This window comes from Manis javanica, chromosome 5 (assembly GCF_040802235.1).
Source record: "Manis javanica isolate MJ-LG chromosome 5, MJ_LKY, whole genome shotgun sequence".
In the NCBI taxonomy this organism is placed as follows: domain Eukaryota; kingdom Metazoa; phylum Chordata; class Mammalia; order Pholidota; family Manidae; genus Manis; species Manis javanica.
The window spans coordinates 130,493,181-130,511,177 of NC_133160.1; the positions used below are offsets into that span (position 1 = coordinate 130,493,181).

General features: G+C 39.7%; 1 protein-coding gene across 1 annotated transcript in view; it reads left to right on the forward strand.

Moving 5' to 3' along the window:
• The window catches only part of PDCL2 (phosducin like 2), a 47,690-nt gene that overhangs the window by 15,570 nt on the left and 14,123 nt on the right, over positions 1-17,997 (forward strand). The window contains exons 2-3 of the mRNA XM_037018692.2: positions 17,134-17,254; positions 17,831-17,921. Of these exons, the coding sequence (XP_036874587.2) occupies positions 17,134-17,254; positions 17,831-17,921 (212 nt within the window). The remainder of the gene's footprint in view (positions 1-17,133; positions 17,255-17,830; positions 17,922-17,997) is intronic.

Here is a 17,997-nt window from a genome sequence, read left to right on the forward strand (position 1 = left end):
CTTGTGCCAGTACCAAACTGTCTTGATTTCTGTGGCTTTGTAGTAGAGCTTGAAGTTGGAGAGCATAATTCCCCTTGCTTTATTCTCCCTTCTCAGGATTGCTTTGGCTATTCGGGGTCTTTTGTCATTCCATATGAATTTTAGAATGATTTGCTCTAGTTCATTGAAGAATGCTGTAGGTATTTTGATAAGGATTGCATTGAATCTGTAGATTGCTTTAGGCAGGATGGCCATTTTGACCATAGTAATTATTCCTATCCATGAACACAGGATGTGTTTCCATTTATTGGTTTCTTCTTTAATTTGTCTCATGAGTGTCTTGTAGTTTTCAGAATATAGGCCTTTCACTTCCTTGGTTAGGTTTATTCCTAGGTATTTTATTTGTATTGTTTTTATTTTGGTATCATTAATCTACAATTACATTAGGAAGATTATGTTTACTAGACACCCCCTTCACCAAGTCTGCCCCCACAAACCCCATCACAGTCACTGTCCATCAGCATAGTAAGATGCTGTAGACTCACTACTTGTCTTCTCTGTATTGCACAGCCCTCCCTGTGCGCCCCCCACACATTATACATCCTAATCATAATGCCCCCTTTCTTTTTCACCCCCCTTATCCCTCCCTTCCCACCCATCCTCCCCAGTCCCTTTCCCTTTGGTAACTGTTAGTGCATTCTTGGGTTCTGTGAGTCTGCTGCTGTTTTGTTCCTTCAGTTTTTGCTTTGTTCTTATACTCCACATAAGAGTGAAATCATTTGGTACTTGTCTTTCTCTGCCTGGCTTATTTCACTGAGCATAATACCCTCTAGCCCCATCCATGTTGTTGCAAATGGTAGGATTTGTTTTCTTCTTATGGCTGAATAATATTCCATTGTGTATATGTACCACATCTTCTTTATCCATTCATCTACTGATGGACACTTAAGTTGCTTCCATTTCTTGGCTATTGTAAATAGTGCTGCGATAAATATAGGGGTGCATCTGTCTTTTTCAAACTGGGCTCCTGCATTCTTAGGGTAAATTCCTAGGAGTGGAATTCCTGGGTCAAATGGTATTTTTATTTTGAGTTTTTTGAGGAACCTCCATACTGCTTTCCACAAAGGTTGAACTATTTTACATTCCCACCAGCAGTGTAGTAGGGTTCCCCTTTCTCCACATCGTCACCAACATTTGTTGTTGTTTGTCTTTTGGATGGTTGCCATCTTTACTGGTGTGAGGTGATATCTCATTTGGGTTTTAATTTGCATTTCTCTGATGATTAGGGATGTGGAGCGTCTTTTCATGTGCCTGTTGGCCATCTAAATTTCTTCTTTGGAGGTGTGTCTGTTCAGCTCCTCTGCCCATTTTTTAATTGGATTATTTGCTTTTTGTTTTGTTGAGGTGCATGAGCTCTTTATATATTTTGGATGTCAACACTTTATTGGATCTGTCAATTATGAATATATTCTCCCATAGTGTAGGATGTCTTTTTGTTCTATTGGTGGTGTCCTTTGCTGTACAGAACGTTTTCAGCATGATATAGTGCCACTTGTTCATTTTTGCTTTTGTTTCCCTTGCCTGGTGAGATATGTTCATGAAGAAGTTGCTCATGTTTATGTCCAATATTTTTGGACATATTTGCCTATATTTTTTCTAAGAGTTTTATGGTTTCATGTCTTAATTCGGGTCTTTGATCCATTTCAAATTTACTTTTGTGTATGGAGTTAGACAGTAATCCAGTTTCATTCTCTTACATGTAGCTGTCCAGTTTTGCTAACACCAGCTGTTGAACAGGCTGTCATTTCCTTATTGTATGTCCATGGCTCCTTTATCATATATTGATTGACCATATATGTTTGAGTTAATGTCTGGAGTCTGTATTCTGTTCCACTGGTCTGTGGCTCTGTTCTTGTGCCAGTACCAAATTGTCTTGACTACTGTGGCTTTGTAGTTGAGCTTGAAGTTGGGGAGTGACATCCCCCATACTTTATTCTTCCTTCTCAGGATTGCTTTGGCCATTCATGGTCTTTGATGGTTCCATATGAATTTTAGAACCATTTGTTTCCATTCGTTGAAGAATGCTGTTGGCATTTTGATAGGGATTGCATTGAGTCTGTAGATTTCTTTAGGCAGTATGGCTATTTTGACAATATTAATTCTTCCTAGCCAAGAGCATGGGATGAGATTCTATTTGTTAGTGTCCTCTTCAATTTCTCTTAAGAGTGTCTTCTAGTTTTCAGGGTATAGGTCTTTCACTTCCTTGGTTTTTTATTCTTGGTTTATTCCTAGGTATTTTATTCTTTTGGGTGCAATTGTGAATGGAATTGTTTTCCTGATTTCTCTTTCTTCTAGTTCATTGTTAGTGTATAGGAATGCAACAGATTTCTCCATATTAATTTTATATCCCGCAACTTTGCTGAATTCAGATATTTGATCTAGTAGTTTTGGATTGGATTCTTTAGGGTTTTTTATGTACAATATCATGTCATCTGCAAACAGTGACAGTTTGACTTGTTCTTTGCCAATGTGGATTCCTTGTATTTCTTTGTTTTGTCTAATTGCCGTGGCTAGGACCTCCAGTACTATGTTGAATAACAGTGGGGAGAGTGGGCATCCTTGTCTTGTTCCTGATCTTAAAGGAAAACCTCTTAGCTTCTCACTGTTAAGTATGATGTTGGCTGTGGGTTTGTCATATATGGCCTTCATTATGTTGAAGTACTTGCCCTCTATACCCATTTTTTTGAGAGTTTTTATCATGAATTGATGTTGAATTTTCTCTAATGCTTTTTCAGCATCTATGGCAATGATCATGTGGTTTTTGTCCTTTTTGTTGTTGTAGTGGATGATATTGATGGATTTTCGAATGTGGTACCATCCTTACATCCCTGGGATGAATCCTATGTGTTGATGATGGATGATCTTTTTGATGTAGTTTTGAATTCCGTTTGCTAATATTTTGTTGGGTATTTTTGCACCTATGTTCATCAGTGATATTGGTTTGTAATTGTCTTTTTTTGTGGTATCTTTGCCTGGTTTTGGTATTAAAGTGATGTTGACCTCATACAATGAGTTTGGGAGTATTCCCTCCTCTTCTACTTTTTGGAAAACTTTAAGGAGGATTGGTATTAGGTCTTCTCTTAATGTTTGATAAAATTCAGCAGTGAAGTGATCTAGTCCAGGGGTTTTGTTCTTAGATAGTTGTTTTAGTTACCAGTTCAATTTCATTGCTGGTAATTGGTCTGTTCATATTTCCCTGTTTCTTCCTGTGTCAACCTCGTAAGGTTGTATTTTTCTAGAAAGTTTTCCATTTCTTCTAGGTTATCCAATATGTTAGCACATATAATTTTTCATAGTAATCTCTAATAATTATTTGTATTTCTGTGGTGTCCATAGTGATTTTTCATTACTCATTTCTGATTGTGTTCATATGTGTAGACTCTCTTTTTTTCTTGTTACGTCTGGCTAGGGGTTTATGTATTTTGTTTGTTTTCTCAAAGAACCAGCTCTTGCTTTCATTGAATATATCTATTTTATTTATTTATTTATTTATTTATTTATTTATTTATTTATTTATATTTATGTTTACTAGGCTCTCCCTACCCCAAGTCCCTACCCAAATAGTGCTGCGATAAACATAGGGGTGCATGTATGTGTCTTTTTCAAACAGGAGTGCTGCATCCTTAGGGTAAATTCCTAGGAGTGGAATTCCTGGGTCAAATCGTAAGTCTATTTTGAGCATTTTGAGGAACCTCCATATTGCTTTCCACAATGGTTGAACTAATTTACATTCCCACCAGGAGTGTAGGAGGGTTCCCCTTTCTCTGCAACCTTGCCAACATTTGTTGTTTGTCTTTTGGATGGTGGCCATCCTTACTGGTGTGAGGTGATATCTCATTTGGGTTTTAATTTGCATTTCTCTGATAACTAGCGATGTGGAGCATCTTTTCATGTGTCTGTTGGCCATCTGAATTTCTTCTTTAGAGAACTGTGTTCACCTCCTCTGTCCATTTTTTATTTTTTTTTTAATTTTATTTTTTATTTTTTATTTTTTTTATTTTTTATTTTTTTTTTGAGAGGGCATCTCTCATATTTATTGATCAAATGGTTGTTAACAACAATAAAATTCAGTATAGGGGGGTCAACGCTCAATGTACAATCATTAATCCATCTCAAGCCTAATTCTCGTCAGTCTCCAATCTTCTGAAGCATAACGAACAAGTTCTTACATGGTGAACGAATTCTTACAGAGTGAATAAATTCTTACATGGTGAACAGTACAAGGGCATTCATCACAGAAACTTTCGGTTTTGATCATGCAATATGACCTATAAACAATCAGGTCAAATATGAATATTCGTTTGATTTTTGTGCTTGATCTATATGTTGATCCCACATTTCTCCTACTATTATTATTATTTTTATTTTTAATAAAATGCTGAAGTGGTAGGTAGATGCAAGATAAGGGTAGAAAACATAGTTTAGTGCTGTAAGAAGGCAAATATAGATGATCAGATGATCAGGTGTGTGCCTATGGACTAAGTATTAATCCAGGCTAGACAAGGGCATCAAGACATCCACGGATGCAGAAGATTTCTCTCAAAGCAGGGGGGGTGAGGTTCTGAGCCTCACCTCTGTTGATCCCCAAATTCTCACCTGATGGCCCCCCTGCGACTGTGCCTGTCTTAGGTTGTTCCTCCCTTGAGGAATCTTACCCGTCTCTGGCTAACCAGTCATCTTCCGGGGCCATACAGGGAAATGTAAAGTTGGTAAGTGAGAGAGAAGCCATATTGTTTGCAAAGGTTAGCTTTTTACTTCTTTGCAGATTTATGCCCTGTGGCTTCTATGCCCAGCACTTGTCTCGAGGTATCTTTACCACCTGGAGGAATTATGATACTCGGTAAATTCGATATGAGGCACGAATTCTATTTAAGGGTTGTAATTAGGAAGGAAGAAGAAAAGCTATAGATGTAGCATACGAAGGAAGCTTGGGAGGATTGATTATTTCTTTGACATATCTTCTTGTATAGTACCTTAAGTATGTATAGGTTTTAAACTACTAACTCATTTGCACGCATATATTAACATAATAGGAATACGGTGACATAAACAAAGCAAATCTATAATTACCATCCATCTCCAGTGAAGCCAAGAAAACCATTTAGGCACCCTAGGCATTTGTGAAAATTTATCTATGATATGATGGATATTGTCCAACTGTACTTGAACCATCAGACAAATTAAAGCAGCCCATTTCTGGGATCTGTTCACATCCCATATGTTCTTTTAACCATAGATAGTCTATAGTCATGAGATTTTGGAGTGCTACAACTTGCACCCCTCCCAACTCCTGGTTGAGTTCCAACAGTACAGATCCGGTCAAATTCGTTGTCTCACTGTATGCACATGCCAGCCTAGACATCTCCCTCCTCATTCTTATGGCAAGTCCAGGAGATGGTGGGCTGGATGCAGCCACAACCGCAGCATTGTCTGGATCCCTGTGGAGGCTTTTTGATGATCATCCCCCGGCAAAAGTCCTCCAGAGAGTGCTGATGACGGAAGCTCCTCCTCATATCGTATCTTAGTTCATTTTCTGGGTATCCAAGCTAGGCCTTGATCTCCTGCATAGAAACAAACAGACTCTTTGCCCACACTTTGACATGCCCTCTATACCACTGTGCAGAACTCATTGGAGGTCAGCACACAGTAACTGCTTTTTTTTTTTTTTTTTTTTAAATTAAGAGAAAGGAATATTATCAGAAAAGAGTACCTCCATAGCTGATCATCTGACACCCTTTAAGTGATCAACATTAAGGATATTTAAAGCATGCATTGATCTTTGATTTACCAATAGTTTTATCCTGTTAAGGAGTAATCCCCCTTTTCCTTCTTTCTTTTTTTTTTTTTTTTTTTTTTTAAATTTTTAATCTACACTTACATGAAGAATACTATGTTTACTATGCTCTCCCCTATATCAGGTCCCCCCTAACAACCACATTACGGTTACTGTCCATCAGCTTAGCAAAATGTTGTAGAGTCACTATTTGTCCTCTCTGTGTTGTGCAGCCCACCCTCCCCTTGCTCCCTCCTCCCCATGCATGCTAATCTTAATAACCCCCTTTTTCTTCCCTCCCCTTATCCCTCCCTGCCCACCCATCCTCCCCAGTTCCTTTCCCTTTGGTACCTGTTAGTCCATTTTTAGGTTCTGTAATTCCACTGCTGTTTTGTTCCTTCAGTTTTTCCTTTGTTCCTATACTCCTCAGATGAGTGACATCATTTGGTATTTCTCTTTCTCCGCTTGGCTTATTTCACTGAGCATAATACTCTCCAGCTCCATCCATGTTGCTGCAAATGGTTGGATTTTTCCACTTCTTATGGCTGAGTAGTATTCCATTGTGTATATGTACCACATCTTCTTTATCCATTCATCTACCGATGGACATTTAGGTTGCTTCCAATTCTTGGCTATTGTAAATAGTGCTGCGATAAACATAGGGGTGCATCTGTCTTTCTCAAACTTGATTGCTGCGTTCTTAGGGTAAATTCCTAGGAGTGGGATTCCTGGGTCAAAAGGTAGGTCTGTTTTGAGCATTTTGATGAACCTCCAAACTGCTTTCCACAATGGTTGAACTAATTTACATTCCCACCAGCAGTGTAGGAGGGTTCCCCTTTCTCCACAGCCTCGCCAACATTTGTTGTTGTTTGTCTTTTGGATGGCAGCTATCCTTACTGGTGTGAGGTGATACCTCATTGTAGTTTTAATTTGCATTTCTCTGATAATTAGCGATGTGGAGCATCTTTTCATGTGTCTCTTGGCCATCTGTATTTCTTTTTTGGAGAACTGTCTGTTCAGTTCCTCTGCCCATTTTTTAATTGGGTTATTTGTTTTTTGTTTGTTGAGGCGTGTGAGCTCTTTATATATTCTGGACGTCAAGCCTTTATCGGATCTGTCATTTTCAAATATATTCTCCCATACTGTAGGGTTCCTTTTTGTTCTATTGATGGTGTCTTTCGCTGTACAGAAGCTTTTCAGCTTAATGTAGTCCCACTTGCTCATTTTTGCTGTTTTCCTTGCCCGGGGAGATATGTTCAAGAAGAGATCACTCATGTTTATGTCTAAGAGGTTTTTGCCTATGTTTTTTTCCAAGAGTTTAATGGTTTCATGCCTTACATTCAGGTCTTTGATCCATTTTGAGTTTACCTTTGTATATGGGGTTAGACAATGGTCCAGTTTCATTCTCCTACATGTAGTTGTCCAGTTTTGCCAGCACCATCTGTTGAAGAGACTGTCATTTTGCCATTGTATGTCCATGGCTCCTTTATCAAATATTAATTGACCATATATGTTTGGGTTAATTTCTGGGGTCTCTAATCTGTTCCACTGGTCTGTGGCTCTGTTCTTGTGCCAGTACCAAATTGTCTTGATTACAATGGCTTTGTAGTAGAGCTTGAAGTTGGGGAGTGAGATCCCCCCTACTTTATTCTTCTTTTTCAGGATTGCTTTGGCTATTCGGGGTCTTTGGTGTTTCCATATGAATTTTTGAATTATTTGTTTCAATTCATTGAAGAATGTTGCTGGTAATTTGAGAGGGATTGCATCAAATCTGTATATTGCTTTGGGCAGGATGGCCATTTTGACGATATTAATTCTTCCTAGCCATGAGCATGGGATGAGTTTCCATTTATTAGTGTCCCCTTTAATTTCTCTTAAGAGTGACTTGTAGTTTTCAGAGTATAAGTCTTTCACTTCCTTGGTTAGGTTTATTCCTAGGTATTTTATTCTTTTTGATGCAATGGTGAATGGAATTGTTTTCCTGATTTCTCTTTCTATTGATTCGTTGTTAGTGTATAGGAAAGCTACAGATTTCTGTGTGTTAATTTTGTATCCTCCAACTTTGCTGTATTCCGATATCAGTTCTAGTAGTTTTGGAGTGGAGTCTTTAGGGTTTTTTATGTACAGTATCATATCATCTGCAAATAGTGACAGTTTAACTTCTTCTTTACCAATCTGGATTCCTTGTATTTCTTTGTTTTGTCTGATTGCCGTGGCTAGGACCTCCAGTACTATGTTAAATAACAGTGGGGAGAGTGGGCATCCCTGTCTGGTTCCCGATCTCAGTGGAAATGCTTTCAGCTTCTCGCTGTTCAGTATAATGCTGGCTGTGGGTTTATCATATATGGCCTTTATTATGTTGAGGTACTTGCCCTCTATTCCCATTTTGCTGAGAGTTTTTATCATGAATGGATGTTGAATTTTGTCAAATGCTTTTTCAGCATCTATGGAGATGATCATGTGGTTTTTGTCTTTCTTTTTGTTGATGTGGTGGATGATGTTGATGGATTTTCGAATGTTGTACCATCCTTGCATCCCTGGGATGAACCCCACTTGGTCATGGTGTATGATCCTTTTGATATACTGTTGAATTCTGTTTGCTAATATTTTATTGAGTATTTTTGCATCTACATTCATCAGGGATATTGGTCTGTAATTTTTTTTTTTGGTGGGGTCTTTTCCTGGTTTTGGTATTAGGGTGATGTTGGCTTCATAGAATGAGTTTGGGAGTATTCCCTCTTCTTCTATTTTGTGGAACACTTTAAGGAGAATGGGTATTATGTCTTCTCTGTGTGTCTGATAAAATTCCGAGGTAAATCCGTCCGGCCCCGGGGTTTTGTTCTTGGGTAGTTTTTTTTATTACTGTTTCAATTTCTTTGCTTGTAATTGGTTTGTTTAACTTTTGTGTTTCTTCCTTGGTCAGTCTTGGGAGGTTGTATTTTTCTAGGAAGTTGTCCATTTCTTCTAGGTTTTCCAGCTTGTTGGCATATAGGTTTTCATAGTAGTCTTTAATAATTCTTTGTATTTCTGTGGAGTCTGTCGTGATTTTTCCATTCTCATTTCTGATTATGTTGATTTGTGTTGACTCTCTTTTTCTCTTAATAAGTTGGGCTAGAGGCTTATCTATTTTGTTTATTTTCTCAAAGAACCAGCTCTTGGTTTCGTTGATTTTTGCTATTGTTTTATTCTTCTCAATTTTGTTTATTTCTTCTCTGATCTTTATTATGTCCCTCCTTCTGCTGACTTTAGGCCTCATTTGTTCTTCTTTTTCCAGTTTTAATAATTGTGATGTTAGACTATTCATTTGGGATTGTTCTTCCTTCTTCAAGTGTGCCTGGATTGCTGTATACTTTCCTCTTAAGACTGCTTTCGCTGCATCCCACAGAAGTTGGGGCTTAGTGTTGTTGTTGTCATTTGTTTCTATATATTCCTTGATCTCTATTTTGATTTGTTCATTGATCCATTGATTATTTAGTAGCATGTTGTTAAGCCTCCATGTGTTTGTGAGCCTTTTTGTTTTCTTTGTAGAATTTATTTCTACTTTCATACCTTTGTGGTCTGAAAAATTGGTTGGTAGAATTTCAATATTGTGGAATTTACTGAGGCTCTTTTTGTGAGCTACTATGTGGTCTATTCTGGAGAATGTTCCATGTGCACTTGAGAAGAATGTATATCCTGTTGCTTTTGGATGTAGAGTTCTATAGATGTCTATTAGGTCCATCTGTTCTAGTGTGTTGTTCAGTGCCTGTGTGTCTTTACTTATTTTCTGCCCGGTGGATCTATCCTTTGGGGTGAGTGGTGTGTTGAAGTCTCCTACAATGAATGCATTGCAGTCTATTTCCCTCTTTAGTTCTGTTAGTATTTGCTTCACATATGCTGGTGCTCCTGTATTAGGTGCATATATATTTAGAATGGTTATATCCTCTTGTTGGACTGAGCCCTTTATCATTATGTAGTGGCCTTCTTTATCTCTTGTTACTTTCTTTGTTTTGAAGTCTATTTTGTCTGATATTAGTACTGCAACCCCTGCTTTCTTCTCACTGTTGTTTGCCTGAAATATGTTTTTCCATCCCTTGACTTTTAGTCTATGCTTATCTTTGGGTTTAAGGTGAGTTTCTTGTAAGCAGCATATAGATGGGTCTTGCTTTTTTATCCATTCTATTACTCTATGTCTTTTGATTGGTGCATTAAGTCCATTTACATTTAGGGTGACTATTGAAAGATATGTACTTATTGTCATTGCAGGCTTTAGATTCGTGGTTACCAAAGGTTCAAGAATAGCTTCTTTAGTATCTTACTGCCTAACTTAGCTCGCTTATTGAGCTGTTATATACACTGTCTGGAGATTCTTTTATTCTCTCCCTTCTTATTCCTCCTCCTCCCTTCTTCATATGTTGTGTGTTTTGTTCTGTGCTCTTTTTAGGGGTGCTCCCATCTAGAGCAGTCCCTGTAGGATGCCCTGTAGAGGTGGTTTGTGGGAAGCAAATTCCCTCAGCTTTTGCTTGTCTGGGAATTGTTTGATCCCACCATCATATTTAAATGATAGTCGTGCTGGATACAGTATCCTTGGTTCAAGGCCCTTCTGTTTCATTGCATTAAGTATATCATGCCATTCTCTTCTGGCCTATAGGGTTTCTGTTGAGAAGTCTGATGTTAGCCTGATTGGTTTTCCTTTATAGGTGACCTTTTTCTCTCTAGCTGCCTTTAAAACTCTTTCCTTGTCCTTGATCCTTGCCATTTTAATTACTATGTGTCTTGGTGTTGTCCTCCTTGGATCCTTTCTGTTGGGGGTTCTGTATAATTCCATGGTCTGTTCGATTATTTCCTCCCCCAGTTTGGGGAAGTTTTCAGCAATTATTTCTTCAAAGACACTTTCTATCCCTTTTCCTCTTTCTTCCTCTTCTGGTATCCCTATAATACGAATGTTTTTCCTTTTGTATTGGTCACATATTTCTCTTAGTGTTGTTTCATTCCTGGAGATCCTTTTATCTCTCTCTATGTCAGCTTCTATACGTTCCTGTTCTCTGGCTTCTATTCCTTCAATGGCCTCTTGCATCTTATCCATTCTGCTTATAAATCCTTCCAGGGATTGTTTCACTTCTGTGATCTCTTTCCTGACATCTGTGATCTCCTTCCGGACTTCATCCCACTGCTCTTGCATTTTTCTCTGCATCTCATCCCACTGCTCTTGCATTTTTCTCTGCATCTCATCCCATTGCTCTTGCATTTTTTTCTGCATCTCTGTCAGCATGTTCATGATTTTTATTTTGAATTCTTTTTCAGGAGGACTAGTTAGGTCTGTCTCCTTCTCAGGTGTTGTCTCTGTGATCTTTGTCTGCCTGTAGTTTTGCCTTTTCATGGTGATAGGGATAGTTTGCAGAGCTGGTACAAGTGACCACTGGAAGAGCTTCCCTTCTTGTTGGTTTGTGGCCTTTTCCTGGGAGAATAGCGACCTCTAGTGGCTTGTGCGGGGAAGCTGTGCGCAGACAGGGCTTCTGCTTCCTGCCCAGTTGCTTTGGGGTTTATCTCCGCTGTTGCTGTGGGCTTGGCCTGGCTGGGGCTGTTCCTCCAAAATGGTGGAGCCCCGTTGGAGGGGGAGCGGCCAGGAGGCTATTTATCTCCGTAAGGGGCCTCTGTGCTCCCTGCTGCCCAGGGGATTAGAGTGCCCAGAGATCCCCAGATTCCCTGCCTCTGGTCTAAGTGACCTGTCCTGCCCCTTTAAGACTTCCAAAAAGCACTCTCCAAACCAAAACAACAAGCAACAATGAGAGAGGGAACAGAGAGAATGGGAAAAAAAAAAAAAAAGGAAAAAGCAAGCGATTTTTTTTTTTTTTTTTTTTTTTTGTCCTCAGGTGCCGGTCCCAGGCACTCGCTCTCTGGTCTTGCTGCCCTGTCTCCCTAGCACCAGGGTCCCTGTCCTTTCAAGGCTTCCAAAAAGCACCCACCCACCGGTCCCGCAGGGAAGGAACGCTCGATATTCTTTGTCCTCAGGCACTGGTCCCAGACACCCGCTCACCAGTCCCACCGCCCTGCCTCCCTAGCACCGGGGTCCCTGTCCCTTCAAGGCTTCCCAAAAGCACTCGCCAAAAAGAGAGAAAAAAAGGGGAAAAACGCGCGATTTCTTCCGTCCTCAGGTGCCGGTCTCAGGCACCCACCCACCGGTCCCACAGGGAAAAATGCGGGATATTCTTTGTCCTCAGGTGCCGGTCCCAGGCACCCGCTCACCAGTCCCGCCGCCCTGCCTCCCTAGCACCGGGCCTGTCCCTTTTAGGCTTCCAAAAAGCACTCGCAGAAAAGAGAAAAAAAAAGGGGAAAAACGCGCGATTTCCTCTGTCCTCAAGTGCCGGTCTCAGGCACCCGCCCACCGGTCCCGCAGGGAAAAACATGGGATATTCTTTGTCCTCAGGCGCCGGTCCCAGGCACCCGCTCACCAGTCCCGCCACCCTGCCTCCCTAGCACTGGGGTCCCCGTCCCTTCAAGGCTTCCAAAAAGCGCTCGCCAAAAAGAGAAAAGAAAAAAAAAAAGGGGAAAAACGTGCGACCTCCTCCGTCCTCAGGCACCGGTCTCAGGCACCCGCCCGCTGGTCCCGCAGGGAGAAACGCGGGGTGTTCTTTGTCCTCCAGCGCCGTTCCCAGGCACCTGCTCACCGGTCCCGCCGCCCTGCCTCCCCAGCAACGGGGGCCCGTCCCTCTAAGGCTTCCAAAAAGCGCTCGCCAAAAAAAAAAAAAAAAAAAACCGCTCCGGTTTCTCTCCACCCGCCGGGAGCCGGGGGGAGGGGCGCTCGGGTCCCGCCGGGCCGGGGCTTGTATCTTACCCCCTTCGCAAGGCGCTGGTTCCTTGCAGGTGTGGATGTGGTCTGGATGTTGTCCTGTGTCCTGTGGTCTCTATTTTAGGAAGATTTTTCTTTGTTATATTTTCATAGCTCTATGTGTTTTTGGGAGGAGATTTCCACTGCTCTACTCACACCGCCATCCTGGCTCCGCCCCACCTCTGTCCATTTTTTAATTGGATTATTTGGTTTTTGTTTGTTGAGGAGCATGAGCTCTTTATATATTTTGGATGTCAAGCCTTTATTGGATCTGTCATTTACGAAAATATTCTCCCATACTGTAGGGTACCTTTTTGTTCTATTGATTGTGACCTTTGCTGTACAGAAGCTTTTCAGCTTGATATAGTCCCACTTGTTCATTTTTGCTTTTGTTTTCCTTGCCCGGGGGAGATATATTCATGAAGAAGTCGCTAATGTTCACATCCAAGAGATTTTTGCCTATGTTTTATTCTAAGAGTTTTATGGCTTCATGACTTACATTCAGGTCTTTGATCCATTTTGAATTTACTTTTGTGTATGTGGTTAGACTGATCCAGTTTCATTCTCTTACATGTAGCTGTCCAGTTCTGCCAGCACCATCTGTTGAAGAGACTGTCATTTACCCATTGTATGTCCATGGCTCCTTTATTGAATATTAATTGGCCATATATGTTTGGGTTAATGTCTGGAGTCTCTATTCTGTTCCACTGGTCTGTGGCTCTGTTCTTGTGCCAGTACCAAATTGTCTTGATTACTATGGCTTTGTAGTAGAGCTTGAAGTTGGGGAGGGAGATCCCCGCCACTTTATTCTTCTTTCTCAGGATTGCTTTGGCTATTCGGGGTTTTTGGTGGTTCCATATGAATTTTTGAACTATTTGTTCCAGTTCATTGAAGAATGTTGTTGGTAATTTGATAGGGATTGCATCCAATCTGTATATTGCTTTGGGCAGGATGGCCATTTTGATGATATTAATTCTTCCTAGCCAAGAGCATGGGATGAGTTTCCATTTGTTAGTGTTCTCTTTAACTTCTCTTAAGAGCGTCTTATAGTTTTCAGGGTATAGGTCTTTCACTTCTTTGGTTAGGTTTATTCCTAGGTATTGTATTCTTTTTGATGCAATTGTGAATGGAATTGTTTTCCTGATTTCTCTTTCTATTGGCTCACTGTTAGTGTATAGGAAAGCCACAGATTTCTGTGTGTTAATTTTGTATCCTGCAACTTTGCTGTATTCTGATATCAGTTCTAGTAGTTTTGGAGTGGAGTGTTTAGGGTTTTTTATGTACAATATCATGCCATCTGCAAATAGTGACAGTCAGTTTAACTTCTTCTTTAGAGTATATCTATTTCTGTATTCCTCTCAATTTTATTTATTTCTTCTCTGATCTTTATTATGTCTTTCCTTCTACTGACTTTGGGCCTCATTTGTCCTTTTTCTAATTTCATTGTGAGTTTGGACTGTTCATATGGGATTATTGTCCTTTCTTTTGGTAGCCTGTATTAATATATACTTTTAGAACTGCCTAGCTGTGTCTCACAGATTTTGTGGTGTGGATTTGTTGTTTTCATTTGTCTTTATATATTGCTTCATTTCTGTTTTAATTTGGTCATTGATTCATTGATTATTTAGGAGCATTTTGTGAAGTCTCCATTTTTCTTTTTGTTTTCTTTGCATAATTTTTCTAGTTTTATACCATTGTGGTCTGAGGAGCTGTTTGGTACAATTTCAGTTCTTCTGAATTTACTGAAGATCTTTTTGTGTCCTAGTGTGTGATCTATTCTGGAAAATGTTTTGTATGCACTTAAGAAGAATGTGTATCCTGCTGCTCTTGGGTGGAGTGTTCTGTAGATATCTATTAGGTCCACCTGTTCTAATGTGTTGCTCTGTGCCTCTGTGTCCTTACTTATTTTCTGTCTGGTTGATCTGTCCTTTGGAGTGAGTGATGTGTTGAAGTCTCCTAAAGTGAATACATTACATTCTATTTCCCCCTTTAATTCTGTTAGTATTTGTTTCAAATATTTGTGTGCTCCTATGTTGGGTGCATAGATATTTATAATGGCTATAATCGTTTTGTTGGAATGACACCTTTATCATTATGTAATGTCCTTTCTTTGCTTTGAAATCTATTTTTTCTGATTCAAGTACTGAAACTTCTGCTTTTTTCCCCCATTATTTGCATTAAATATCTTTTTCCATCCCTTCACTTTTTAGTCTGTGTATGTCTTTGGGTTTGAAGTGAGTCTCTTGTAGGCAGCATATAGACAGGTCTTGTTTTTTTGTCCATTCACTGTGCCTATGTCTTTTGATTGGTACCTTCAGTTTATTTACATTTAGGGTGATTATCTATAGATATGTACTTATTGCCATTGCATGCTTTAGATTTGCGGTTACCAAAGGTTCTATGGTAGCTTCTTTACTATCTAACAGTCTAAGTTAAATCACTTAGTATGCTATAAGAAACACAATCTAAATGTTCTTTTTTTCCCCTCATTTTTCTTGCTCCTCCATTCTTTATACATTAGGTATCATCTTCTGTAGTCTTTGTGTATCCCTTGACTAGCTTTTGGGGTAGTTGATATAGCTTTGCATTAGCTTAGTAATTCATTGGTCTACTTCCTTTACTGTGGTTTTATTTTCTCTGGTGACAATTATTTAGCCTTAGGAGCACTTATATCTATAGAAGTCCCTCCAAAATACACTGTAGAGATGGTTTTTGTGATGTAAATGATCTCAACTTTTGCTTATCTGGAAATTGTTTCATCTCTCCTTCAAATTTAAATGATAATCTTGCCAGATAAAGCATTCTTGGTTAGATGCCCATCTGTTTCATTGCATTAAATATGTCATGCCCCTCCTTTCTGACCTGTAAAGTTTCTGTTGAGAAGTCTGATGATAGCCTGATGGGTTTTCCTTTGTATGTGATCTTTTTTTCTCTTGCTGGCTGCTCTGAATACCATGTCCTTATACTTGATCTTTGCCATTTTAATTATTATATGTCTTGGTGTTTTCTTTTTTGGGTTCCTTGTGTTGGGAGATCTGTGCCCCTCCATGGCCTGAAAGAGTATCTCCTTACCCAGATTGGGAAAGTTTTAAGCAATTACCTCCTCAAAGACACTTTGTACCCCTTTTTCTCTCTTCTTCTTCTGGTACCCCTACAGTGCGAATATTGTTCCGTTTGGATTGGTCACACAGTTCTCTTAATATTCTTTCATTGCAGAGATCCTTTTTGCTCTCTGTGCCTCACCTTCTTTGCATTCCTGTTCTCTAATTTCTATTTTATTTACCATCTTCTCAACTTCATCTAATCTGCTTTTAATCCCCCCATTGTATGTTTCATTTCAGATACTATATTTTTCCAAGTTTCTATCTTTCTTGAATTCCTACCTTAGGTCTTGAATTTTTTTCTGTAACTCTGTGAGCATGTTTATAATTTTTAATTTGAAATCTTTTTCAGGACAATTGGTGAGTTCTGTTTCACTCAGCCCTCTTTCTGTTGTTTGTGGGATTTTGGTTTGTACCAGGTATTTTGATGTTTCATATTTGTAGAACTTGGTGTAGGCAATGCCCTCTAATGCCCAGAATCTCTTTCTCTGGAGCATCTCTGCCCCTGGAGTGATGGCAGGAGTTGCCAGTGAGTGGTGCTGGCACCTGCCAGGAGGAAAGAGCTCTTTCCTGCTTTCTGGCTTCAGTATTTGCCTCCACTGCCAGGGCCAGTGGGCCGAGCATGCAGGGAGGAGTCTCTATGCTACGCCGTTGTAGTTACCATAGATGGGACTGCCCTCTGGCTGGCCTGGTGCAATGGCAGGGTCATCAGATATGGGAGCTGGTGCCAGCTGGGAGGAAGGAGGGTTGGCTGCCTATTGTGGTGGGGGACCTCAGAGCTGCATTGCTAGCCAGAGGGATGGAGCACCTGAAGCTCCTAAAAGTTCCCAATCTGCTGGGCTGTGTGCACCAGGACAATTTTGTTTACCTGTCCTTTTTCCTGAGCAGCAAGTTCTTTAGTAGCCCTATCACTGTTGGGATGTCTCTAAGAGTACCTGCCTTGCTTTTGTCCCAGAGCAGCTGGTTATGGGTAATTGTTCTCTGCTAGTGGCTCAAATCTTAGTCTCTCCAAGTATTCTGCCTATCTTAGCTTTCCAATCCCACTAAACTCCAGAGCACCATTCAATGTGGGTTCATGCTCCCAGAGCAGATCTCCAAGGCTTGGTGTTCAGCAGTCCTAGGCCTCCACCCCTTCCCTGCTCCATTTCTCTTCTTGCCTCCAGTGAGCTGGGGTGGGGGAAGGGCTTGGGTTCTACTGGATTGTGGCTTTGGTGCTTTACTCTTTTCTGTGAGGTCTGCTTTTTTCCCTAGATGTAGGCATATGTCGCATCCTTCTTTCCTGTTGTTCTTTTGGGATTAGCTGTATTTGCTATATTTTCATATTATATGTGGTTTGGGGAGGTTTCTGTCTCACCTCTCATGTACCATCTTTGAGCCAATCTTGTTAATACGTTTTCTAATTTTTTATATAGGATCCAAATGAAGATACAGAATGGAATGAAATTTTGAGAGATTTTGGCATTCTTCCTCCAAAAGAAAAAGCACAGGATGAAACTGAAGAAATGGTTTCATGTTTACAGGAAGAAGCAATGGGTATAGTTGGGTTTTCACCAGCTGGATGAAGGGAATGATATAGTTATGAGAGTGAGAGTGCATGTCATGAACTTAGTGGGAGAGAAGATATTAGAAAGCATTGAATACAAAACCTACCATTACTTTTGAACTTAAGATGCTGAAACCTAAAATTCCCAATTCATGTGTTGAAAGTCACATCCTAGTTAATAATACAGCTAAAATACACTGGTATCCAACTTGGTGGGATTTTTTTTTCTACCCTATTCCCCTCCCTTGGGTTTACCTTCTATTTAGATTATTCTATATAGTATACATTATTAGTGAAGATTTCCAGGTACTTGGGAAAATCTAAATATATAGGGTCTAGATGATTTTCATATCTACTTTTAATGTAACCTGATAGTTCTGCAGGAGTAATAGCACTTTGAACAAACCTGATGCAGTCAGCCACAAAAAGCTTCATGTATTGAAGAAACTGTGACATTCAAGATATTCTTGCTCCACCTTTATTTAATATATTGTCTTTTTCTAGACATGTGACTATAAAATAAAAATCAATTTTGAACAATTCATTTATCTACAATTTATTTTTAGTTAAACCATATGAAAAGATGACTCTTGAACAGTTGAAGGAAGCTGAAGATGAATTTGATGATGAAGATATGAGAGCTATTGAAACATATAGGTACAGTGACTCATTTGGGTAATGAGAGCTTTTGAATGAAGAAATGATATAAAAATGAAACTATGGAAAAGCCCTA